A 27,892-nucleotide genomic window follows, 5' to 3' on the forward strand; every position below is an offset into this window, starting at 1 on the left:
CAGAATCACAGAATCACCCGGGTTGGAAGGGACCTCAAGGATCATGTAGTTCCAACCCCCCTGCCTAGCAGGGCCACCAAACATCCACATTTAGATCAGGTTGCCCAGGACCCCGTCCAACCTGGCTTTGAACACGTCCAAGGACGGGGCATCCACAACCTCCCTGGGCAGCCCGTTCCAGGGCCTAACCACTCTCCTTGTAAAGAACTTCCCCCTAACATCCAACCTAAATCTTCCCTCCTTCAACTTGGATCCATTTCTCCTAGTCCTGCTATTGTCAGCTCTTTTGAAGAGTTTACTCCCCTCCTGGGTGTAGGTTCCCTTCAGGTATTGATAGGCTGCAATGAGGTCACCCTGCAACCTTCTCTTCTCTAGGCTGAACAAGCCCAACTCCCTCAGCCTGTCCTGATAGGGGAGGTGCTCCAGCCCCCTGATCATCTTAGTCGCCCTCCTCTGGACCCTTTCCAAAATCTCTATGTCTTTATTTATTTTATATTGGTGGGAAGGTTCAGCTTCTACTGCCACATCACCATCATCCGCCTCTGATTTTGTGGGCCAACCTCATAAAATATGAGGCACTGCTTTCAGAGCAGCTCTTGTGTATATGTGCACAGACAGAATATATTTCCTTTCATTTTCTGTCCTAATAAACTATCATTATATCAATCCACAATTTTTATCTTTTTCCAGTCCTTTCCCCTGTCCCATTGGAGAGGAGTACTTGACTGAATAGCTGTGTGGTGCCGAGCTGTTGCCAGGTTAAGCCACAGGACTAGCCTGAAGGGCATTGCTGGGTTGAACGTTTAATCTTATACATACAATAGCTTTAGCTGGGACCACAGATCAGCTCTAATGTTAGCAGGTTACATGCTGATCTACAGTGAATCTGCAGAAAAAAAATTTTACAACCTCCTAGGTGTCATTCATTTTCAGCGCTATTGTGTTTGTTAAAATGCAGTTTGTTGTGATCTTGTTCATGAATAAAAATGTGATGCTCCTGTTCTATTAGGCTTTAACTGGCAGCAGGAAGAGTGATTGCTTATAGAATATATATTGCTTATAATTGGGGAATTTACTGGCGTTAATTCTGTGCATACAGATGCATACACTAAAGCAACATGATTTATTTAAGCTTTTGACCTGCTTCTTTGCAAATCTAAGGCCAGCATCCCCTGGCATAGTGTATAATATGTAATGTAACAGCTTTAATGGATTTTGAATGACTAGATAAAAGCACTTCCATTTCTATTTTGTTTGTCTTAATTAGAGTGCATCAGAGAAGGAAAAGTCTGTGAGGCTACTAGGTACCAAAAATTTAAGTGAGGCAAAATGGCATCATGTCTTTATTTTTCCCTTTTCTCTGGCAGTTTGTAGGTAAGAACTTAGGGAACTGAAGAGAATCCTCTGAATCATGAAGAAGCTGGGGATCTGGCACCTTGTAAAAGAAGCCATGTAAATTCCAAGACAGTGAAATTACTAGTAATTTCCTATATAGTAGTTTCCTATGTTCTTAGTGGAATGCAGATCTGCGTTGATTAAAATGTATCCTAGATACAGGGATGCAAGCATTCCTGTCACAAAATGCCATGTCATTATTCACCCTGACTGAGAGCCTCGGGGGAGACTGAGGACTGAACAGGCGGAAGTAGGTGAGAGCATCTGCCAAACCCACAAGGGATGTCCTCCACACTGTGAATGAAAAGCAGCCACTGGCAGGAGTAGAGGGAAGGCTGTTCTTTTGGTACCTACCCTGTAAATAATGGCCATTTTCCCTTCTTTTTTAGTGCTAGTCACTTGGCAGCAATTGCAGCAAGTTAGATTGTAATTCGATCTTTTTAAAAATAAAATGAAAAAAATAATATTTGTATTACAGCAGTCTAAAAGGGTCAGAATGTACTGCAAGTCTGCAAAGTGATCTCTGTCAAAGGGGACCGTAAAGAGGAGTCTCACAAGAGATGTTTATTGATCAGGAAAATTGGCTGGAAGGCTGACAGCTGTGACCTGGTGGCAGTACCAAGATGAAAGCAGTAAGGAAACAGTAAGGAAAGTGAACTGGAAATAAAATATGCATTTCTTAATTAAAACTGAATGCAAAGAAAATTCCTCAGCCTCAGCCCTCCCAGTCTACAGGGTCTGTTTCCTATAAGATAAGGAAAAGGATCTGTGCTCCCACCTAGCTTATTTAATTCAGGCAGCTAGGAGGAAAGCTTCAATTGCATTTGATTACAAGAACTGATTTTTGTTTCCCTTGGGAAGCTGGTTGAGGCCTACAGAAATGCAGAATTAAATACATACTGGAGGAGCTGGCTGAGCCTACTGTGTTTCACATGTCTGTAAAATTTTATGTAAGATTTCAGTTTTTAGATAAAAAATGTAAAAACCTCAAGAATCTCAGAAACAAAACCAGTGATGCTAATGTTATCTTCTGCTTTAAACAGTGTTTTCATTTTGAGAGGGCAAGGATGCACTTGTGTTTAGGGGTTGGTTTTGTGTTGCTTTTTTCTGTGGGTAGAGAGCTGGTGTCACAGTTAACTCCAAAATGACACTCCTCTTTTCTTCTGTTTTGTTTGTTTGTTTGTTTGTTTTTCATTTTTGCCACTTCTCAGCTCCTGGGAGAGGAAGGAAATTTTTTAAGTCAAACTCCAAAAATATTCTGAAAAGGTTTCTTTTGGTTTTATCCTCCTCATTGGCAGGTTTAATTCAGGTATTGAAAGCCCTTGGAGCCCCAGTTTCAGAGACTGTTTAGACTGCAATCCCTTGAATTCTGTGCTTCATAAGGTACCTGAACACTGTTTGTAAAGATGTTTCTTAGTATCTCTAAATAAACAATCTGGTTCTAGTAGGAGGGAGACTTAGTCAACTCTTTTCTCAACTGCTTGGATCTAAGAGTTATATTCACTTTTAAATTCATAGCAGAACCTCAAGCTTTTTTTTCTATATATTTTAGTGTTATATTTTTTTCTCATTCTGCTTTTTTTTTCATTTAAGACATGTATCTCAGCTTTTGTGTGACTGATATGGTAGCAGAGTGAAGATGAATTTTACATCTATAATACATTGGAAACAAATTGCTCCCACTTGGCTTCTTTTCTTTTTCAAGATGCATTTCAGGCCAGTGTGTATGGCTATGCTACATTTAAAATGAAATTACTTATGCTGATCAAATTTCACAAGATGCTTCATCATCCAAAGCTTATGATCCCAAACTGAGTACTGAAATATGATTAGAAGGTATTTTGGCACACCTTAATATTGTAGGTTTGCACCATTAGTTATCTAGATTTTTTTTTCACAGCATTTGTATTTTCTATTTCTATATTTTCTATTTTCTGTATTTTCTTTGTATTTTTTTATCTTTATGATAACTGTCAGCACAGTAACCAGTTGAACTTAGAAGCAGGACAGGTTCTCAAAGAAAAGACTTTACTGTCTCAGTTTTCTCTGTAAGCTTTCTTACCTTTCTCGGCTGCTAGAGATATCATTTGGTGCAACTAGTTGCCATGAGTTTTTTAGTTTTCATGAGAATTATGATTACATGGGAGGCTGAGTACCAAAGGCACATATTATTAGATAAATAAAATGAAAAAAAAAACCAAGGAGAACAGTTTTCCACAGTATAGCAAGTGAGAAAATGAATATGAGAGTCAGGTACTGAGTTCCAGCCTGATGTGATTCCTTGCTATTTCTCATTTTCCTCTTCAGGATTTTATATCTTAAAATCATACAATCATTATGGTTGGAAAGGACCTTTAAGATCACCAAGTCCAAGCACCAGCCCATCCCCACCATGCCCACTGCCCATGTTCGTCAGTGCCACATCCACACGGCTCCTGAACACCTCCAGGGACAGTGACTCCACCACCTCCCTGGGCAGCCTGTGCCACTGCCTTACTGCTCGTCCCAAGAAGAAATGTTCCCTAATATCCAATCTCAAACTCCCTTGGCACAACTTGAGGCCATTAGCTCTTGTCCTGTTGCTGTTACCTGGTAAAAGCGGCTGTTTCCGTGCTTTACATGAATGATATTTCTATGATTTTAAATTGAGACAACAAGGTGCGTGATGTACCCATGCTTGCAGATCAGCAGAGGGCACTGTATGCCCGCAAAGCTGTGTAACTGAATTAACATGCAGAGTGGCATCCTGGTGAAGTTAGAAGCTGCTACTGTGAGCTTTAGAGGGCTTAGCTGAGGGAGTATCTGTGCTTATTCATGGATTCAGAGATTGCATCACAGGGTCACGTTTTCTACAATGAAAGCGGACTGTATTGGTAAGATGTTTATACCAGCTATAAAACCCGGACAAAGAGCTGCAGGTCATGATGTTGAACACTGCTGAGGTTCTACCTAGGCACATTACATTTAGAGGAGCATGAAGGGGTATTGTGCATGCAAAAGCAGCAGTCTTCTGAGATCCCAGTGTGCAGAGAGGTACTGATGACACTTGCTGGTAAAGCATGTCTTTTCTTCCCTAACCATTCACTCACTGCCACTCTTTGAAGGGAAAGTGTGTGGGACCAGCCCTGTGGCCTCCCAAGTCCTGGGAGTGATATAATACGAGGGGCTGCTAATACTCAGTTGTCGTGTTATATATTTCCTTTACCCTGTAGTAGTAACCTATTTCTTGTTATGTCATCTCCTTGACCTGGTGTACATAGAAAGTCTGTTTCCATACCATTTATATTACGTGGGTCCAGTATAATTAAGCCCAATGTTGGTTGATGTGGCATTCTTCAAAACATGAATGAGAAAATGTGTTGGGAATTATAATAGTTCTGACATTTTAAGTTGGATTCCTCATTTCTCTGTTCGTTTATTCCTGAGACAATTGTGTTCCTTCATTCAGTTTGCTCCCTCTAGTTTCAGCTTTTTCAGTATGCTTTAGCTCATGCTACAGCAACAGTCTTTTCAAGCAGCAAGTACAATAGCAGGTAGACCTCCAGCTGCCAATGCTGATGTTGGAAGCATTGCAAGTTGCATTATGAATCAGTTTCTAAAGACTGTGCATGTTCTCTATTAAATACTATTGAGTGGACTCCTGCCCTTCTCCTCCCCCCCCACCCCCCCCCCCAAAAAAAAAGAAAAAAAAGGTAAGGAATACTTCTGAGTATTATTACAGTTGTGATGTAAAAATATTACATCAGATGATCAGAAGGGGTGGTTATTATTGCAGTATTTGATTTAGGTATTAGTATCTGATTTAGGTATTAAAAACATTTGAAAAGTAAATGTTTTGTGCATTTTGAGGCATACTTTTATCTACACTTCTTTTTTTTTCTTTGGAGATTATGCAGCACCAGTAGGTATGGCCTAAATATCAAAAAGCTTGTCGTGTTTGTAAAAGTACAAATTCCTCTATAGAACTGAATTGTTTTAGTTCTTGGAAAATACTCAGAACTATAAGTAATTTTTCTGTAGTGCTGTTTTTTGTTTCTGTATAGATCCTGGTCTTGCAGTCTTTTTGCAAACAGAATTCTGACATGCAGCACCTGGAATTTTGTCTGTATAGGAAATAAGAATCAGGCCTTAGATAATACCTTTGGACCCATTAAATGCAACTTTTACAGTAGACTCCCTCTCTTTTGTGATTGTTTTTATTTTTCCAGGTTGAGATTTGCTTTTGTGCTCTATGAGACTTGTCACCCCAGATTTCTACAGAAGAAGTATAGCCAAGTTTTCCCTTTCTACAGTTAAAATGCAGTGAAATAGAAGAATACTAAAACAAAGATATGTTTTATATGTCTTCTAGCTGTGCGCTCATGAAGAAACACTACAGGAAATTTGTAAGAGTTGAATTAACTCAGAGGGGATTACTCAGTTAGGATTGCCTGTGGCAGGGCAGGAAGCTCAGAACAAAATCAATAATTGGAATAACCCATTCTGATGTTGTCCTGGTTTTCTTGAGCACACCAGTATACATATTTCATAAATCTCAATCTGGAAATGCTGGGTACTAAAAACCAAACTGATGCAGTCTTTTTTTTGAAACACCTATGCAAAGTATTCCACCTCCAGTGCTCAGAACAAAGCAGAGCAAAGCTGACTGCTGGCTGGCATGAAATTTTTATGTGCACCAAAAAGCTAAAAGGTAATTACCAACAAGGTTCAGATTTTACTAGCTGGGACAGGAGATTACTTTGTGATTTATTGCTCTTCTGTTATGATGCCCCCTGGTGAATAGACCATGAGGGTGCATCCCAGTTCAAATTAAGTTCACATTAAGAGTGATCATAATAGTGTCAAAATGTCCGTTTCAGAGCCAAGAGAAGGAAAAACTCACTACTATTCATGATCTCCATCTACAGGAATATGTCTTTCATTATTCTGGAGTAATGTATTTTTATATGACTGAACAAGAAAGCTGTAGAGATGCACTTTTTTTCCACTTTGAATGAAAAGTTCTTTCCTGACATTTTCTGCAGTATTTCTGAATGTGTGCTGTAAAGTCCATTCTTAGATTGAAAGTGAGGTGCTTTGTACCTTTATACCTCTGCCTCGTGGCTGGGAAACAACTACAGCTGTAACAAAACTGCTGGTTGAAAACTTTTTTTTATATTGACATATTTTGGCATGTTACAAACACCATGTTGCAATACCTGCAGTTTTGAATGTCCTTCTTTCACATAAAGAGGCTAAATCAAACCTAGCTCGACCCTTCTTCATGCAAGTGATCTTTGGATGCTATCTTCAATGAGCTATAGTCTCGTTTTTTTTCATTTTTAACTTCTTTCTAAACACTTGATCATGATGCAGTGTTTCTCTTGAAGAAAGACCGAGTAAATCTTTTTCTGTGATCAGTTGTTGTGGCACTGTATCAAGTATCACTTAAAAGTTAGTACTTCTGCCAACTAACGTTCATGCAAATACACTGCCCGCTTAAATATGCAATTTAATGTAAGTTTTGAAATATAAGCTATGGCACATAATCTGATCTTAATTATTCATTTACTCAGCGGACTCTAGAACATGTTATGAAGAAATAAATAACCATATAGTGCTAATGAGCAATTCTTTGTGACTTTTTAAAACTATTATGTTGCCATTCCTATAGTCAGACAGAGAAATGCCTCATAAATGTAATAGCTCTACCAATTACCTGTCGTATTCTGCCCTTAATTATGCTGGACCTTCTGAATTCATAGTAGTGGCTAAATTTATAAAATCAAACTATTAATTGTATAATGGTATAACTGGGACATTGGTGTTGGCCATGCTCACTCTCCAGAATCTCTATATTACCAGAGATGTGGTTGTTGAATGAGAGGAATGGGGGGTTTGTTATTAAATGCTATGTTTTCTTGCAGCTGAAATCAATTTATATTTATTCCAGCAATGTCTCTGAGCTATGATTTTAGTGCTTGATAGAGCTCATCACAGCTGCTTTGGTCTGATTCTGAAAGGAAAAAAACACAACTAAATGCAATTACCAATGCTGTCTTTTCATGAGCACTTAGGAAAATGTGCAACATATGTTTCTTATTTTCAGAAACAGCCAGTTTCTCATCTCATTTGAGCAATACTGTTCTGTCTCATTTTTGGACTGACCTTAGTGACTTAGTGATTAAATCTGTGCGTTCTTCTAGTGAATATTCAACCATTTAGTGTGGTGTCCTGCACATAGAAGCTATGATTATGATTTTAGTTTTTGTTAGCTTATTGTTTATTTTTTTTAATCATCTTGTAGGGTAAATCTTACCCCTTTAAAGGTGCGTTCCCTCCTCTGTGGAATCCATTGGCTTACCTGGACTACAACAATCTGTGGAGGACCATGGATGAAATGGGAAAGGAGGTATGGCTTGAGGAATTGCAGCTGACTACTTCAGCTCTGTGAGGGTCTGATCAGAGGAGTAAAGTAAAAATTGAACCAGGATGCAGATAGGCAAAGCTGCTCTAGCTTGAATGTGTGTAATGCTGGCAGGAGCAACAATATTTTGGTACGTGTATTTTGCTCCACACTGGTAGTCAGAACACATGTGTAAATGGCATCCTGGAAAGCTTGTTCTGAAAGCCATACTGCTGAGCCTGTCTACAGTCATACCTTTGCAGTTTTTAATATACTGGCATCCAGGTTTATGCTTGTGATTTAGCGTTTTGCACAGTCACTGAGGAATTAGCATTTTAAGAGACTTGTCGACCTGTAACATATATCCTTCTCCACACTCAAATTCAACCCAACCATTTCAGCTTGTCACCAGTAGTTCATGATTTCCATTTAGATACACACTTTTGAAAAGAAGCAACTGTAACTTGCGTAGATGAACAAGAGACACAGAATAAACCAGAGTTATCCCTCAGTACTGTGCTTTATGTTCTAGCTCTTAACTCTAAAATTAGTCTCTGTTATATCTTACAAAAATACATAAAAATGAACCACCCTCAAGGCATATTCAATTAAGTTCACTGTACTACCCGTCAGGAATTTGCAAGCTGAGTAATCTTATGAAGATGAGATTATATTGGTGATGTTGCAAATATTAGCAATAAAACAGAAGTTCTGCTCCTTACCTTCCATCTTACATATTTCTCTTTCATGCAGTCATTCAGCTTATAATGTTAATTCTCTCCTTTTTTTTGCCTAAACTTTTAATTCTAACCCCAAATGGTATTTCTTCTGAAGATAACACATTCAGAATGAATTATTAAAAATGAATATTAAAACACTACATAAAAGTTATTTTGAAAACAGACCTAAACAAAACTCCAGATTTCCTTATTTTAACCTGAAAACAATTAGTTCACTTTTTATCTTCTGACATCCATTTATTTGCTGATGAACACTGTTTTATGTTACCTTAGATTCCCAACGAAGCCCCGTGGAAGGCTCCACATGCAGAAGAATGGGACAGAATGACTATGCAAGATTTCATAGATAAAATTTGCTGGACAAAGTAAGAAACTCTTTAATATGGAAATAGATATAAAAGTTTATGTTTATATACCTTAGAACTACAAATAGGCCCTACTGCTTTGCAAGCAGATAGAATTACCACTAAAATACAGCCTTTTTAGGAAAATAAGATGAGAAGATATTTTTATGATAGACTGCAACATCTATCAGCATATGCAGTAGTTTATATTATATTTCCATAACTTTTTAGGCTGCTATGAAGATATAAGGAAAATGGTTTTTGTGTAAGGGATTACCTCTGAATACATGGGTAGTACTTTTCATCTGATATATGTCAAAATGTGTTTGACTATTCATGAGAAAATGCTCTGGCTACAGCAGGTTTCTGAATCACACCTTTAATGGAAGAGCCCACCTTTATTCTGCACTGGACCAGCTGATTTTACCAAAGTACTGTAAGAATAACATTTATCTTGAAATGGCCCTAAATCAGTCTAACATCCATCACTCTGTTGTTTAACTGCTGCACTATATACCACCCAGGGAAAAACTGAGAATGAGTGCTTCCTTTTTTTTATGTGTACATCAAAGCAATTTTTCTTTACTTGCCATTCAAGAGCAGTTTCATTGTTTTTCTTCTCACTGAAACAAAAATACGTTATTTCTTCCTTGCTGTAGAGGAGATTGATTTCAACAGCAACAGCTTCAGAATTTCTAAGCACCCCACACTGTGCTGCAGGACATCTGAACAACCTTAGTGGAAAAGCCTGACGCTGGCAGTGGCATCTGGGGAGCATTTTTATGGTTTCAGCCAGTCTTTAGAGGGTAACATGTTCTTGTTAATCAACAGCAGGCTCTAGTCCAAAATTTTCAGTGTTCTGGTCATTTTGTTTTCATTTGCAACAAGAATTATAATTGTGCATACCTATAAAGAAAGCCTTTCTCATTTGTGCCACCATCTATACTTGGTTAAACAAAATAGAAGTACATGCTTTCATCCTGCTGGCCATCTTAAACTCTGTTTTGGTAAGGAATTATTCAAGTTATCAGAACACCACATGCTGTAGTCAATATCTGATAGCTCTACCAATCATAATTTTTCAAACTCTGTGATGGAATAAGTCTTGACATTTTACTTCAGTATTGGCATGACTGTCAGGCTCCCTTAATTCCAAGATGCTTTTCAGATTTTATTTGTGCATCTCAACTTGATTTGCCCAGATTTGGATAACGTGCTTTAGAAACTTCCCATTCGAGAAGGTAGTGATCCAGAAGGGTAGCCTTCTACTATTTCCCCTCATCTAACAGACTGTACAGATTTGCTTTTGGCTAGTCTCATGTGCTGGAAGTGCCCTGTGTGCCCTTGGCTGAAATCGTACTGCCATTTCTAGGTGAAACACCTAGAGGAAACTGGGGAACTGAAATGCTGAAAAGCAATGGGAGAAAGCAGCAGAAATAATAAGGTTTTAACTACTGTCTAGTAGCTTCTGCCTATGAGATATTAGTAAACACATGCTCTAATTCTCCCATTAAACAAAACATCTTTCAGTGCTGATCATATTTTACAGTATTTGTTTATGCAGACAAAAATGATAAATATTTTCTGTATTATTCTTTAGCGGTCAATAATGAAGTCAGAATACACTCATTTCAGAAAGTGGGTTAGCTTTTCATTTCAGCAGGGCTGTGTGCATTTTTAGCAGAGATAGGAGACTTTTTCTTCTATGTAGAACTGCAACTGAGTTTGGAATAGTATGTTTGAATTATGCTTTTCTCCTTTTTTTTATTGTATTGGAAGTTCAAAGGCTGGAAAATGTTCAGCTGACAGTGGATTCAGTGCTGGCTTTGGAGTTCATTCATTATCTGGTGCTTAGCATATGAAATGCATTTAGACGCCCAATCACTTTTGTTCACGGTGCAATTAAGCTGAGCTTCTTGTGGTCCTGTTCCAAATGTCATTTTTAAATCTTTCTCAGAATGAGGGTAAAAGAAGCATTTACTTTTAACAGGAGGAATGAGCCATAATTAACTGTCCTAGAGTAACACAAGATGTAGAATTTTATACAGTGATTCCCAGTATTTCTTTCCTTGGTATGTTCCTGCTGCAGCAGCCCCCCCAAACACAACAGAAGAGAACAGTGTGGGGGAGTGCTAACCAGAGACCTTAGATAATTAACATCTATGATACCTAACCTTTTTAAATGGCAAATATTGAATAATCCGTATGCAATGTGCTTGAGGGGCAGGCATTTCACAAGTGCAAACAGAATAGCAGATGTTGGATATAACCCAGGAACCAGGAGGACATGATGGTTTTGCTGTCCTGTGAAGACAGGAAAGCTTCCTTTCCATAATCCCAGGTCTGGGGTGGCAAGCTGATTTTGTATTAGTAGCCTAAAATGCCATTAGCTTTCATTGGCTCTTGTGTTTCCTAATTTTGCTGGAATACAGCAGTATTTGATTAATGTTTTTTATAGTGTTTCTTGAAAAATGTTCCATACAACCAATTGCTACTGTTTTCTCTTTCATCTGAAATCAAGGAATTCTTTGCCCTCAACTCCAGAGGAAAAAAGTTGACAAAGTCATTATCTCTCCAACTAAAGAACAAGATTGACATCTTTCTTCAGTCTTTAAAGCAACAGTTTCTCGTCTTTGCTGCAGGGCTGCCAAGAGTTTTGCAACTCTGTTTGTAAATGTGGATGTCACTTCTGAACCTCATGAGGTGTCTGCTCTCTGGTTTTTGTGGTACGTGAAGCAATGTGGGGGGACAGCCAGGATTTTCTCAACAACCAATGGAGGACAGGTACTGTCAGCCATCACCTTCTGCAGCTGTTGATGGACCTTTCTTTAAGTTCCATTCTTCTATTTATATATAGTTAAGTTCAGATGGCAAGCTGATACACCCCTGACTTTGTCCAATTGCACAGTAGCAACAGCACTATTTGCATGCATTTACACAGTAATCAGACTCTTGGAAAACTTGTGTTGAAGGCTGCGTGCTGAAGTCATTGACCTAGGGATCAGTACATTTATAGCAATTCCTGACTGTCTCTTTTTTTGGGCTCTGGTCAGAACATGTTGTTTATTCAGTTTGAAATGTTGTGGGGCTGAAGCGAGCCTTACCACTTCAGAACTACTTCATGAAGATGGGAATGCTAACTGGGAGAGTGTGTAGAAGCACTCCAAATGGATACTGGAACTGTAGCCAAGAGCTCAGTTCCTGAAAACACAAGCTTTCAGGGATTAAGCCTGTAAAGATTTTAAAATCAGTCTGAAGAAAATGAACACCTATGCTGAAGTACAGTGTTGCTCTAAAATGATTGTAAACTGGCACATTGGTGCTATTTCTGCATTTCAAGAAAGTGAAGGCTCTATTAATGGTCTACTTTAGAAATGCAAATTTTATTTAGTATGTTAGAAACAATTGTATTTTTAGAAACGTTATTTAGTCATTAAAAAATACCTAAAAATAAAAATATGAAGAATTCATTACAGCATATTACAATACATCGGTAGATATGCACAGATAAATCAATAATTGTAGATAATTTGATTATAAACACTTTTCATAAAATATTATTTGTATTTCTCCAGTATGTTAGAGATGATTTTTTTTTTTTAAGTTAAGTTAGGTTGCACACTTTTGGTATGAGCTATTTCATTTCTTAAATTTTGTTATTAGGTAGATCAGGGTTTCTACTTCTCATGCAGACTTAAGCAATGAAAACAGTGAACTCAGAGAAAGGTTTAAAAGTTTAAATCCTTATAGGAAATGTTGCTTATTCACTAATATCTGTGGAATCCATTCGGAGACTGCATGAAAATAAGTTTTTCTTGTGACATTACTGATACTTCTAGTTTTGGCTGGTAGTCAAACATGGGAGGTGCAGAAGTTCACAGAAAGAAAAAATAATGTATAGACATTTTCCAAGTGAAACTGCTAAACTTAATTACAAAGGTGTGGCAATAACAGAAGAATAGAGTTTGGTTTGAATCCCAAGCAAAAGGCTTGTCATGATACATACAGTCTTTGCAGGCACTGTTCTGCTGATTTCTCTCTGCTATGTTGTTGTTTTCTGTGTTTCAGGAGAGGAAGTTTGTTGGAGGCTCTGGACAGATCAGTGAGAAAATAATGGAACGGTTGGGAGGTCGAGTGAAGCTGAAGAAACCAGTAGTCCGCATTGACCAGTCGGGTGAAAATGTCGTAGTGGAAACCTTGGATCATGAATTATATGAGGTGATGAAACCTCTTACATCTCAGCAACCATTTTTGTTTGGACAGCTAGAAAATTTCAGTTTTCCTTTGTGACTTCTCCAAAATACTGTAGAAAAATATAACAGAGACTGAAATGACTACGACAAGTCATGTTTTCTTGTTGTCCCTGCCTAATAGTAATCAATGACAGGGTTTTAAAGTGATATCTAAAAAGCAAAGTTTATATTGAAATTCCTTCCTCTCAAGCATCTTTATTTTATGTTCTGTTACCTTCAGAATAGACAGGCAGTAGTGGAGTGAACACAGCAATGTAGCTTGGTAATAAACTTCCTATGAAAGCATTTCCATTTTGGCTTTGAAGTTGTAAGAAAAGAGACCAGATGGAAAGAAGACCAACCAACTCTTGTAACATACAAAATCTCGCCCCTGGATTTTTTCAGGAGCTGGGAAAAGAGCAGCTGCCCATCATTGCAACAGATGGCTGTTTATATAATGCTTGTTTGTTGTTTTGGCAATCAGGATTTTGTGAGGGTTTGATTTCACATTTCTTATGCTAAATGCCAAAATTGCTTTTGAAAGATAAACCCTGCAACCTCTCTAGAAGTCTGCTGAGATCATTAGAGCAATATTTAGGATGAAGTAGTGGAGAATGTATTTGGCTTACGTATAATTTTTTTTCCAGGGCAAATATGTGATCAGTGCCATTCCCCCAGTTCTTGGTTTGAAGATTCATTTCAACCCACCTTTGCCCCCAATGAGGAACCAGCTCATCAACCGAATCCCGATGGGCTCAGTCATCAAGTGTATTGTGTACTATAAGGAAACCTTCTGGAGGAAGAAGGGTACTATGTTTTAATTAAAGGGAATAGTAATAATAATTGTGACAGAGAGAGGGAGAAGGTACATGGGAGCACAGCAGACTATGAGTTCAGAGAATTACGGGTCTTAGGAAATTTCTTATATACCATTTTTGCCTTTCCCTGCTTGAGAAATTTGAGGGAAAAAGGTTTAGAAAAGAGAGTGGGTGGGAGAAGAAAAAGAAGAGGAGGAGTAGATGTGAGGGGGAAAGCAAAGTGCACTCCTGCCTGTTGCTTAGCACCTTGTTCTTTGTTGTCCTCTCTTTTTCCTTCATATTCTTGAAATTCATGATTATGAGTCTCTCCCACTTGTACAGTAATCTAAAGATACAAGTGATATATGATGGAGACAGGTCTTATCTCATCAATTATCAGCCTGCAAAACCTCTGCCTTCTCGATGCATTGGAAAACATTCACTTAGAGTATCTTCCCATAGACATCCTTACCTGCACCATTTGTGTCCTGATTCCTCAGATTTCTTTTGCAACTTACTCTCAGACAAACTGTGCTGTAATAAGCACTCATTTCTCTTCAGTGGTTATGAGTCTCCATTTGTACTTGTGTAGAAATGTCACACACCCTTCATCTCTATGAATGATTTTAACAGTTCTGTATTTTGACATATTCTGGCCATTAGGTTTTAGAATGGATTAGCAAGAGTTGACTCCATTTCCTGGTAGAATCCATAGTTTTCATACTCTCCTTTTCTTCTGATTGTTCTTTTAAGAACACCTGCATTTTCAAAACAATGTACAAACATCTCCTCCTGGGTCTGACATAAATGTCACATATGGAAACAATTATGCTAGGGGCATTTGAATACCTTCAGTATCTGAGAACAATCTGTTTCTTTGCAGTTTCTGTGCAACCTTACTAACTGGGTTGCAGAATAATTTAGTTTTATAACTTAAATTCAAGAGTAGAAGATTCTTTTATTGGCCTTTTCTTAAATGACACTTCCAAAAATTGTTGTCAGCAGATCCCTTCTGGCTGGTATCTAGCACTTCCATGAGCCAATGCGATCTGCCTTACAGGTCAGCAGGGGATGTGTGCTAGTTTTTGTCACTTGATGGAGATCACTCTGCATGTTTTGTGGTTTTTTTTTTTTTTTTTTCTTTCTTCTTTCCTTCATTTTCATATATCCTTGTATTAGAATTGAAGAATCAGAGAACTAAATGTTTTGAGGGGAACTCTGGATGTCAGTTAATTCAGTTAATTGCTCAAAGCAGTGTGTTTTTAGATCAGGTTGTTTAGGGCTTTTTCTAGATAAATTTTGAATATTTCCCAGCATCTCAGAAGCTCACTGCTGTGTTCAAATGCATGGATCCTATCTTCTTTTCCCCCTTATGCTTACAGGGTATTGTGGTACCATGATGATTGAAGATGAGGATGCTGCAATTAGTTTAACACTTGATGATACTAAACCTGATGGCAGCTTTCCTGCTATAATAGGGTAAGAAACAGAAAAGATGTACAGTTCATGCCTTTTTATTTTGTCTTAGAAGCAACAACTGAAACAGAAAATCTGCTACTTTTGAATGCTCTGATAAAATAAGCTCCTTGATCCTCGTAGGTCCTTTCCAACTGTGGATATTCTATGATTCTGTGGTAGTTAAAGGGTTGGATCTCAGTGTAAGGTGAATATTTTTCATGAGTCTTACTTTCAATAAAATTCTCTTTGGGATTTATTAGCAAATTTTAAAATATAAAATACTATTTCTTCTTTTTTTCTCCCTGTCATATTTTGCCTTGTCATGTTGCAAAATATAAAAGTAGAGAAGGAGAAAGAAAGGAGGAGGAAAAAAGGGAGTGAAGTGAATGCACAGATTTAATGTTTTCTCCAAATATTTTCCTCCCCCAAAATTTGCAGCTCTTTAAATGAAAATATGTTCTCTAGCACTCATTATTTTTATTTTAAATCTGTCAGATCAATCTTAAAAAGTTACTGATTTCCTGGTCAATCTCAGATTTCAGCTATTGTTATTGTACGCTGCATGCACTGCTGTATAAAATTTAGGTCACTGGGAAACAGCTCATACAGATCTTACAACCTATGAGTTCCATCCGTAGTGAGTAAAGCTTAAATCATTACATGAGGTGAAATGGATATTTTGGATAGCGACTTGAAAGCCAATATTACTAATCACATCATCTCATCAAAAAGTTTGGGTGTTTTAAATAATGCAGGAAATGTAGTAACATAATGGAAACAAATTGTTTGTGGTCTTCCTTTTTTGCAGTTTCATTCTTGCTCGAAAGTGTAGAAGACTGACCAATCTCACAAAAGAAGAAAGGTGAGTACAAACGTTGGAAATTTGAATGGGTTCAGAGTCTGGCTTTTGTTATAAACAACCAGAGCAAGAAAAGGTGTCCAGATTGGAAGGAGGATGTAACCTTGTGGCAATAGGCAGAAGTGTCACTTTCAGGAAGAATTTCTCCTATTTGTAAAAAACAAATCACAGGGGGAATCCTGTGGGGCCTTCATCCAAAGTGACAGCTGGTATGGCAACTAGTCGCTTCTCTTTGGAAACACTCTGGAACTGGTTCTCAAACTCCAGCAGGGCTGCTGTGGTTGTGTGTCCCCAATAGAAGAAATGCTGTAAGCTGCTGATTATGAAGTAGTGTATATGTTCTGCTGAGCTCACTGGGAAGGATCTAGGGCAGCCTCATCCTCCACTGCTACCTGTCTAGCTTCCTGCAACTGCTCTGAGCTGTTTCAAAGCTTGTCAGAAGGGATAGGTCTGTCCACTGTGCTTGATTTTGCTAGTCATCCTGGTGGGTCCTTTCAGCGTCTTTTGCTGAACCCTAATGCTGCTGCATCTGCTGTGAAGAAGACCTTAGGATCATAAAGAGGTCAAAAAGCTGCCCCCAGCTCTCCTCCCACAGTTGCAGACCAAAATGCCCTTCAGGCACAGATGAAGGTCTTTGTTACTGTCTTGAAAACAAATGTGTGCATACAGAACTGCTCTTTTGTCTATTATGAAAATAAAATTTACAAAATAATGAACTTTTTTTTCCATCACACTGATTCACAGGATCAGATTAAATTAAAAGCTACATGTAGACTGTGGAAATGAGAAGAGCTTTATTTTGACACAGAGAAAATGTATTTGTATTTTAAGTATACCACAAGGAATATCATACCCAAATAAGCAAATATTTTTAGGGTAATGGCTAGCCTAACTAGAGGACATGTAGTCATCTCAAATTGGCTTTGCGGGTAGTCTAGCAGTCTGTGGATAATGGATCTAGCTAGGGCTGTTAGTATCCTAGTCTTTTGAAGTGACAGCTTGCAATCACAGCCTCTCTTCATTTTGTCAGTATTGGATTCAGGCTTTGGTGGATAGAAATAATGTAGTTGTTCTGAAATCCAGCATGTCCAGCGTTTTCAGTCATCGTAAACACCAAATGACATCTTACACTGTGTCAGCCTATGAGATATTACTGAGCAATACATGTGAACAAATTATTTTTCTCTAAAGGGTTATTCTAGTGATATTCTAGTGATGATTCTAGTGATTCTTCAGTGACAACTGAAGAAAGGAATTTGTTTCAGTAAAGAATGGTCATGAAATGTGTGTGTATTTGTAGGTACACCCTGGTGCAGGGATCAAGTGTGCCTCTATGACCTGTGTGGTCCTGGCCACAGCCAGTCCAGGCAGGAGCCTCTTGTACTGTAGCTCCTTCCTTGTACACCAGCACAAGTCTCCTTCCACTGGAAACTGGGGTCCAGTAGAAGGCATAGTGCAAATGGTTTCTGTTATTTAGATACAGGTTATGATGTTACGATGTTATTTAGATAGGTTATGATGTTCTGGTGCAGTCCTACGGAGAGTGGCTGAGGGAACTGGGATTTTTCAATCTGGAGAAGAATCAGGTGAGATCTTATTGCTGAATCACCTGAAAGAAGGTTGTAGCAAGGTAGGAGTCAGCCTCTTCTCCCAGGTAACAGCAATAGGATGAGAGGTAATGGCCTTAAGTTGTCCAGGGGAGGTTCAAGGTTGGATATTAGGAAAAAATTATTCTCTGGAAGACTGGTGAGGCAGTGGCACAGGCTGCCCAGGGAGGTGGTGAAGTCATTATCCCTGGAGGTGTTTGAGAAATGTGTGTATGTGGGTACTGAGGGACATGGTTTAATGAGTAATATTGTGATAGGTGATAGGTGGATGGTTGGACTAGATGATCTTAGAGGTCTTCTCCAACCTTAATGTTTCTATACACACAGATACTATGAGCAATAGCTGGGCTCCAGCTTTGTCACAGGATCAAGAGAGTCAGGTTTTCAGTACTGGATGTGAGGAGTGGGATATAGTGTCTGTGGCAGCTATCCTAAATCATGGCTGTAAAAACCAGTGGTGGGAGGGCATGGGAAATGCTTCCCAGTTTAAGCCAGATGTAAGGGGGTGAATCTCACCACTTCCTTCCAGCTAGGCCAGGTGCCAATGAGTAATGACAATGTTAGGTTTTACCTTGCCTTTCATTGCTGCACAACAAAGGTATCATATAGCCTTGGGATAAAAGGCCAGGGCAAGGAGCTGTGTGTCTGCACGTGCACTTCATCCTCACTGCAGGGAAGAATCATTGTGTGTCACTTGATAGGATCCTACCTAAACAGCTCCACTGATAACATTCCTCTTATTTAGTACTGGTAGCAATTTCACAGCTGAGTCCAAAGCCAAGAAATAAGGATTATATTTGCTGCATATTCCATATGTTCCATACAAGCATTAGCAATAAATTCATAAATAAGAATTTATTTAAACTATTCAGAAACAAAGGAGACAGATGGTACAGAGAGGCCAGTGCATCTGCAGGGATTGCTCTTATTAGGGAGAATTATCTCAGTAACAGATTACTGTTGGTACATTTGCAGCCCTTTGGAAACTACTTTTCTGTGCGCTGTCCTGTGATGGTTTTTCTTTCTTTTGAATACCGTGTTACTGATAAATAATTCCTTCCAAGGTCAAAGTTTCTTTGTAGTCTGAAGATACCCTTGACCTGAAGCTTAATATTTTCTCTTACACAGCTATCTTTAACTAAATTTATGTGTGTTTGCAATGTGGTTGGCAAACAGCAGTGAACTTGCAGCATCCTGGAGCCCTCCAGATGTCCATACCTGAGCATCCTTACCACCTTCTGCTCTTCCATTTCTGGGCTCCTGAGAGGGTCCACACATCACATGTGGAAAAGGGACAGGGCACACATGGATCTTGAGGGGTGCTCCTCATCTTCATCATGGTGCTGGAAGAAACAGGAGCAGATGGGTCCCTGAGCGATGCTCACTGGATCCTTGCAGTGTTATTGACCTGCCCTAAAAGCAGGAGCCCAGTGGGCATTTGTGAGGGGTGGTGAGCAGATCCTAACAGAGGGCTTTTGCTGGTTCCTGCTGTTAAAATGGCTTTGTTTGGTTGAGACACTGCAGAGGTCCTAGTGGAATGTAGGGCATGGTGGTCACTTCACTCGGAGAGTGAGAGGCAGAGGAACTGGTATCTTTCATTATGGCTGTTGCTGGATCCCTGACTACAAGGAGATGTTCATATTTAGGTCCCACAGCTCTCTAAGTCCCCTATCCAGTCACTCTGTATTTCTGCTTCTGTCCAGAAGCTTCAGAAAGGAGTTGCTTCCCTTTCATCTACTGCCACTAGGCTCATTGCCTTCCAGCAGCAACAACACCCTGTGCCCACAACTCTACCCTAGCTTGCACAGAAGGACACCTTCTTCAAGGGCCTTCAGACCTTCCTCTTCTTTTTCTCATCCTCTTTTTATACTATTTCTTGAGTTCAGCTGCCTGTGGGTATAGCTGGGCTGCATCCTAGGGCACTATCAGTAGGATTTTTTCATACTCTCATAGGGTTGGAAATGAGACCCGTGCAGATACGGAGCTGGGACTGCTGCATTGCTGTGACTTGTGGCCAGCGTGGCTTTTTGTGGAGCAGAGGGTTTGCTTCTAGAAGTAAACACCTTTTCAGTGTTGTGTTTGTGTCTGTTTGGTTTTCATAATGGCTTAACTATTATTTCATTTTCATCTTCTTTTTGGAGATTGGTGCAGTGCAGCTAAATGTAAGACCCAGAAGCTTATAAGAACAAACTTAATTGCACTTGGGGCTTGCTACAGAATGAACTATATTCATGGGTTTATAGACTCATAAACTAAAACAGGAGGAGATTTTATAGATACAGAAATAAAGAACTGTTTCTCTGAGAGCCTCAGGCTATCAATACCTGCATCTTTGTAAGAACAAATTTTATCTTGGACTACGTGCCAAGAAAAAAAGTGCAATCCCTTACTTCTTTTTTTTCCTGACAGCCTAGAGGACCTTTGGGTAATATATGAACTTGGGCTGCTAGAGTTATCTTAAGGGAACAGCTTGCATAACTGCTGGTAAAATTGGCATTTATGCAGCACAGAAGTTTATTGAGTGAAAGATATTCCTAAAGTGAGCTGCTCCAGAGTCTGAGCAATTAGAATAGATCCCAAAAGTGGAACCTCAAGTTTGAGCAAATCCTTACACTTACTATCTTGAAACTTGAACATTTTAGGAGCAGTGTATTTTCTCTTTTCTTACCCAGAAGCCTTTTGTTCTTTTTCTCTTGCAGGAAGACAAGGCTGTGTGAACTCTATGCAAAAGTTTTGGGATCAGAGGAAGCTTTACATGTAAGCACACAATCTAAATCTTGGTGTCTCTCATCAGTATTGCTGCAATTGGGAAGGGCAGAATGGGACTGGAATGCACCAGTATGTTGGAGCACAGCACTATTTGGGAAGTGGCTCATGTTACAGGAGGTTTTGCTGCTCTCTCTGGAGAAGTGGAGAGAATGTTACAGCAAGTCTTGTTTTGTGACAGAGAGGATATGAATACTTTCATGAAGCAGTAAAAAGACAAACATATTCTCATTCTCTGCATTGCTGAGGGTGGGATTCATTGTGTTTACTACCATAAATAGCAACAGTTCTGAGATTCCATCTTAATCCATGTTGAGCATAATGTTTCTTCTCTCTTACTAGATGCTAAGATCCACTACTACACATATTTTTCTTTTTGTCTTTGCTTTCCATTCTCTTCTCTGTAATGGTAAATAACTGATAGGATTTTTGTCATCTCTGACTTAGGTTATGTGATCAAAGCCCTTTATCCTTCAAGGGCAATTTTACATGAGCTAAATGTTGTAGACACCAATCTCAAGATTACATCATTTTAAACATAGCAATACTGTAGGTCAAACCATGCAAGTACCACACTTTGCATTTTTTAACATTATGCTTTTGTACCCAATGTACACATTACAAATATTACACCAGTTTATACCAGAGGTTAATTTTGCTTTTCATTGCTCAAAGCATAAATCTGTGCTCAGAGCATAAATTTACATGGACCAGATTAAGAGGATTATCTTCTGCAGTGCTCAGATTGTCTATTTTTTTAAACAGCTAGCAGTGTCTAAAATTAAGGTTTATTGTGTCTGATCCATATTGCATTAACAGACTTGTTAAATGCATTCATCTTGTCAGACATTGTCATGCAACAATCGTAGGCTATTTTCACTGCTGTCTCCTCCTTTCTCTTATTGGCTTCTCTGGGACTTTATCCTTTCCTTGAGTGAATTAATGTCTGTTTTACAGCCAGTGCATTATGAAGAGAAGAACTGGTGTGAAGAGCAGTATTCTGGAGGCTGCTACACAGCCTACTTCCCACCAGGCGTAATGACTCAGTACGGAAGGTACAGTGTGTCTATTTATAGTGAGCTTCGGAGTAGCAAGATAAGACCAAGTTAATAAATAATCTTAGGAAGGGTTATAAATCCTCTGTCACTCTGTTGGCTTTATACCTTTGAGATTGCTAGAGAATATTTTACATATATCTTATAACCTTCCACTTGTCTCAGTTGGGCTTTATGATGGATGACTACAGTATCGTTAGGGTTGTTGTGTGAGTTGTTTTTTTTTTGTTGTTGTTGTTGTTTTTTGCTGTTATTTCTTTTTCCTCTTTTGGTTATTTGGTGAATGCAACTGAGTAGATTTTTGGAAGTGAACTAGGAAGTCTTCAGCTTCTGTTTACAAAACAGACAGGTATTTGAGATCAGTGTTACCATTTCTAGACCATCTTTTGCTGGTGTTTTGTAAATACTTGTGGAGAGTTAATTCCTATCAACAATGACATTCTGGTCATTTCTTTGGACAGTTCCTTTTAGCAGGCAAAGCTTAATACCTTAAACAGTGTGCAATTGTATATGGTCCTCCTGGGCAAACATTTTTGCATGAAAATAAAATTTACCAAGAAGAAAAGGGTTTGCTGCTCAGAGCAGTGATTGGCTTTCAGATACATAGTTCTTAATTTACTTGAAATATAAGTTTTCACAATTAAAACAAACAAACAAAAAACCTGAAGCCAACAAAACAGCTGTAATGAAGAACATATGTGGTCCTTAGTTTTTAAAGTAATTTTAATGACACTAATTATTGTAAATTATGGAAAAATGCAGCATAAAATCTTTTATTTCCTGGTTGTTACTTAGATATTATGGGGATATATTTCAGAATGCTGCACTGTGAAGTATGAAGAGCCAGTATCACCAATCCCTGGTATTTAAGACACTGGATAAAATTATGAGATATAAAAAGTCTCATCTCAAACTAATTGTCTTTTACATCTACACAAGCACTAGATTCACATCTAGAAATAGCGCTGCAAGAACTGCGTTGTGAAAGTTTAGAAAACATGAACACTGATTTGTTTACCCTAAGAAATGCCTTGCAATGCCAACTACCCATCCAACTCAACTCGCTCAAAGTTAGTATCTCTAAGTAACTGCTATTATTTAAAACACATTTATTCTAATGTTAATCCTAAGATTCCGTTGTCTTATCTGATATGGCTGATGTGATTTATTGCTTGTTTTCCCTCAAGGATTCTTCGACAGCCCATTGGCAGGATCTACTTTGCTGGCACTGAGACAGCCACAGAATGGAGTGGATACATGGAGGGGGCCATACAGGCTGGAGAAAGAGCAGCCAGAGAGGTAGAGGCACAAGCCCAAAACTGGGGGTGCTGTCAAATACTCTATGGAAGATGAAATATATTCTGGTTGGAGGCAAAATGGGACCTGAGCATTAACATTTTTAGACATTCTGGAAAAGATGATAGAGTGCAAAAAGGATGAAGAAACATTAGACTTGGAATGCTTAGGAAAGGCTCTTTGAAAACCCCCATAGATTGTGCTTCATGACTTCTTTAATGTAAGAATTGCAGCACAACCTCCACAGATGGTAGCAGAGAAGTTGGCAAGAGAGCTTGATCAGTAAAAATGTGATGTTTTTCATTCCCTCATTTACTTGTGGATGGAAAGTAAGTTTAAAATCCAGTACAGGGATGTTTCCCACTCTATTTTATTGAAAAGTTGATAGCATTCCTGAATCTTGTCTAGAATAAAAGCGTATTGTAAAACACAGCAAATCTTGTTAAATCTACAAGTGACTGGAACAGGAAGAACGTTAATATCACCACCTCCGTTTCATTTTACTGTAGCAGTTCATCTTGCTGTCTTTTATTACTCTCAATTCAGACAGTCTTTGCTTTCCTATTTGTATCTGGTGTCTTTGATACTATGAATGGTTACTTTTTCATTGTGAAGGTTTCCTGTTTAATCTTACTTTTTTTCTGGCTGAAAGCAGTGGTGTTTCATTATAGGATGGTGTTCCTCTCCCTACATCATGGTAAAACTTAATAAACAAACCACTCAAGACAATATTGGCTGCTCTTGTTGTATCTGTGTATGCACATCTTACTTTCCTGTGAGTGTTTACTTAACTCTTAGTCATATTCATATCACCTTAGTCACATAAGACTAATCAAGTTCAGGTATCTGACATGGAGCAGCTAAACACTGAGAGCTTCTTCTGTTATGTTTTCTGTTTTCTACTAAGAGGGATGTCTTATTAAATATTTGGCCTCCCCAGAAATGTGTTGTAAAAAGATCACATTTTCTTGAAAATTTAAGTACACAGAGATTTATGTGCTGAGTTGTTGTCTTAATCATGCTATTTTAAAACGAACACTGAAAGCCAGCCTTTTTCCCCTTCAAAGAACAAGTGGTGCTTACTAGGAAATTCTATTTACTTTCAGGTACTGTTTGCTATGAGGAAAATCCCAGACACTGAAATTTGGAAGCCAGAACCTGAATCGATTGTAAGTTTTTATGTGGATTAAATGGATTATGATTTAATCTTTGGTATTGTGGATGAGAAAAAAAATAGTGGCTTTTTTTAAGCTTTGTAAATCAAAGCCACAATAATCTTTTTTTACTTGACAAAACTGCTCTTCTCTAACAGGAAAGTAAGAGAAACTAAGAGAAGTCATCCATCTGGCAACTCTGAAACATCAGATCAGAAAGAATTGCGCTTCTTAACTGGTCAATTAATCTTTTTAATGCGCCTGTTCCTATTCCTTTTAACTGAGTACAAAACTTGCATACTGTGTACTTCTTAATAACATGAATGGCTTCAGCCCAGTTCTATTTCTGCTCAAGAATCTTTTTATATGTATCCTGCCTCTAACCATGGAGACGTTATGTTGGTAATGGATGTGTTCTCTCTACAGGATGTTCCAGCTTTGCCCATCACAACCACCTTTTGGGAGAGAAACTTGCCATCTGTACCAGGACTGCTAAAGCTGATTGGGTTTTCCACTTTCTTCACCTCTGTGGCTGCTGCAGGGTTATTTGCCTACAGAAGGGGACTTCTGGTTCGAAACTGAAAAATGTGCCAGTGCAAAGCCTCACACTCACACTTCTTTTTCTATGAGGTTTTTTTGGCATGTACTTCCCTGCCTTCAAAGACAGGCCAGGATTAGGGAAGAGGAGAAAACAGTAGAGAGAAGACTCTAGAGGGGAGGGTAAATGAAGGGGATCCATATTCAAAAAGAGCCCCTTGAATCCAGGCCTCCTTCTAGCAGTATTTTTTTTGTTGTTTTTTAATTTCTAGGAAACCTTGCAAAGAATTATCACCTTGAGATTTTTATCCAGATCTCAGAATACAGGTGACAGAATGCCTTGATAATACCTGTTTTGAGAAGATTTCCAGTGATTTTTACACATATATCATAACCAGACCCTGAATTATGAGTCTTCTTGGCACTTCCATCTTTAGTTGAAAAAAACAAAAAACCAAAAAAACATTTCTGCCCTCCTTTGTGGTAGACTGAGAAAATAAATCCATAGCTCAAAGAATAATTGATCAGTTAATGTAAATTTTTTGTGAGAATCCCTTTAGTGATTTTTTTTCTCTCTCTCAAATGTCCAGAGCCCAGGTAGTACCTAAACAAGAAGTCAGGCTACCTTTTCAAATGGTGGTCTAAATGCATTCATTCCAGCTATGCAAGTGTGGCCTCGGGTTGTTAGTATTTCCAATGGTGTCATTGTCCTATAGTAAGTTGAAGGAGAATGTTTCTACTGCCTCTTGCAGTGAAGATGAATTTCAGGCTTCCTATCTGTGCCTGAGTTCATCCCTGTCCAGGATCAGACCTTCTTGGCCTGGAAAACCAACAGACTCCAGACAACACCCGATATAGTGAGCAGCATGGCTGGTCAGGCTGTTGGGCCTGAGTGTGAACCAGGGGCCTTAGGTTAAATGTGATAATACAGACAAAGCATTTTGAACCTTTGTCACCATCTGACTTCTTTCTGACTCCAAGCCTCCCTTACCTTTTCAGCTCCCTAAAGGGAACTGCAAGACAGCAAGCAACTTCTGCTTATCCCTGAAAGCTGTAGAGCTGTCCATACAACACTTTTACCACTTTTCTTATCTCCTTCTTTTCTTTCAACTGCTTAAATTTATACTTCAAACACGTTGAAGGTAGCTCTTGCCTAGTAGAGCACAATGGGTTCAGAAATATAGTTTTAGCGTAACAAATAATACCCTTATCTGTCCCTCAGCACTGCTTCATGCTAAACACAGCTCAGCTGATTCAGAGTTCCAGTCTCTCCTAACAACCATGTTGACGTGATTAGCACTTCCATTTCTGCCTGCTGTGCAGTGTTGTACTGACTGCGCGCTGCTGGTGACTAATCAGGGATCTCAATGATGAAAAGATCAAAGGGAACCATGGGTCAGACAGTCACATACTAGTGCTTCTGCCCTTCCTAGCTTGACATCTTTCAAACAATGCGAAACAAAAAGAAAGGGGGCAAGAAGGGCAAGAAACAAGTGGAAAAAAAAAGCCAGAAGAGAAACAAACCCATCAACCCCAGCAGTACCTTAGATGCCAACCTGCCATCTCAGTATTTCTACTATTTCTACTGTTTAACATCTGTGCGTGACAAAAGAGGAAGTCAGAGTTATAATTAAGAAAAGGATTTGGCATGGTACATGAGAAAAATTGGATGGAATTCTTCTGAGTCCATGCTGCACTTCTGCGTTCAATCAATGGCAATTTATTTGCAAAAAAAAAAAAAAAAAAGTCCAATTGCATTTCAGTAAAAAGCTGTGAAGAGAAGTATAAAGTATAATGATATACTCAGCAAAGGGGAATGAACAGACAGTAGAGGAAATTTACCATCAGTCTCACGCAGACTTTCTGGGCCAGCGTCTGATGTCCTTGCTTGTGCTGAGTAGTACTTTGCTCTCCAAATAGTCCCATGGAAATCCACCGAACTACCTATAAAGCTGTAATAGTTGTGAGCAGTGCATTGGTTTCTGGCCCTTAGGTTTCATTCTTTTTATCTTGATGTGCCAGTTAAAAATCTTCTTGTAGCAGCAACTTGGATTTTATCACAAATGAATATCCTCATAACAGCCTTTTAAAATACACGGGGGAACTTTTCAGACATAAAGATCTTTAAGTCAGAAGAACAGTGCAGCACTGTACATACGGCCTTCCTCGTTGTATCGCAGCAAGCACTAATTGGCGAGGACATTTGCCTACCACAGAGTGTTTCTGCATGGGCTTTCTTTCTCTGTGAATTATTTACGAAATGAATTAGAAACCCAGAGAATGGGAGCTGTGTGAGTTCAGAGCTTTTGCAACTCAGATGATTATCGGGCTGAAAATAAGTGTGGAAACCTAAATCTGGGGAGATGTTCTTGAAGTCTTGGCCAATATTTCTAAGCATTGTATAGTGAACAAATGCTTAACATATAAGGAGGAGTTACCTTTGCAGATCATTTCACTGCCAGCACTGGAGTTCAAGTCCGATTTCTGCCCTAGAAATAGTCTGCGTGGCTGGAAAGGGGAGTAAATCTATGAGATTAATGAGGGTAAATTGTTTTTATTTATGTGCAAAATGTGCATTTTTCTTTTTTTCTCCTGCATCTGTTACTTTTTTTTTCTAGTCTAACAAGAAATTGCTCTGTATCTGCCATAGGAGCAGAAAAGTCAAAGAAAAAACAAATTTAGGTGTAGTTTGAACTGAATTATACAACAACAAAAGCTTTTCATGAGGTTGATCATTAAAAAAAAAAGTATGTATTGGTATAAAGCTTTCTCATTCTTAGTTTTAAAATGAAACACAAATGCAAAAAACAAAACACCATCAAAAGAAACCACAAAGCATTTCAGATGGATTGACATGAAATTGAAAGTTTGGATCCCGTGAGGTTTCTAGCCATTACTTACAGAGCTGGCAGGTCTGTTTTGCTGCACGTGTATTAGCACAGCAAAGTCTTTGATTTCTTCCTCCCAGACTACCAAAGTATTAGGACTGGTCTCTTTGTCTCCATAGCCACGTCTTCCTATTGTGCTGTGGAACTTGTTGCCACTGTGTGATAAGAAGTGTTTGCTGTTGTTTCCTCAACATCTTTCATGTAAAATGAATGTGGCGCCTTGTGTATGTCAGTGTGACGAGAAAACTCATTGATGACAAATACAGGTAGAGAATGAAGCTGCTTTCGCACGGCTAGAGGGAACCGTTAGCACTAGCGTACCCTTGAAAGTTCTTTCATGCCAGCCCTCAAAGAGAGGGATTGTGTCTCATTTAATAGG

General features: G+C 38.7%; 1 protein-coding gene across 1 annotated transcript in view; it reads left to right on the top strand.

Annotated features, from left to right (window-relative positions):
- LOC125698044 (amine oxidase [flavin-containing] B-like) overlaps positions 1-27,239 on the top strand; it is a 51,283-nt gene extending 24,044 nt beyond the window's left edge. Inside the window, exons 4-15 of the mRNA XM_048955892.1 lie at positions 7,682-7,786; positions 8,794-8,885; positions 11,507-11,648; positions 12,933-13,082; positions 13,744-13,903; positions 15,276-15,372; positions 16,160-16,213; positions 20,517-20,574; positions 21,541-21,638; positions 22,826-22,937; positions 24,041-24,103; positions 24,515-27,239. Of these exons, the coding sequence (XP_048811849.1) occupies positions 7,682-7,786; positions 8,794-8,885; positions 11,507-11,648; positions 12,933-13,082; positions 13,744-13,903; positions 15,276-15,372; positions 16,160-16,213; positions 20,517-20,574; positions 21,541-21,638; positions 22,826-22,937; positions 24,041-24,103; positions 24,515-24,670 (1,287 nt within the window). The 3' untranslated portion in view covers positions 24,671-27,239. The remainder of the gene's footprint in view (positions 1-7,681; positions 7,787-8,793; positions 8,886-11,506; positions 11,649-12,932; positions 13,083-13,743; positions 13,904-15,275; positions 15,373-16,159; positions 16,214-20,516; positions 20,575-21,540; positions 21,639-22,825; positions 22,938-24,040; positions 24,104-24,514) is intronic.
- Positions 27,240-27,892: the final 653 nt, after the last annotated feature.

This window comes from Lagopus muta, chromosome 1 (genome assembly GCF_023343835.1).
Source record: "Lagopus muta isolate bLagMut1 chromosome 1, bLagMut1 primary, whole genome shotgun sequence".
NCBI classification, from domain to species: domain Eukaryota; kingdom Metazoa; phylum Chordata; class Aves; order Galliformes; family Phasianidae; genus Lagopus; species Lagopus muta.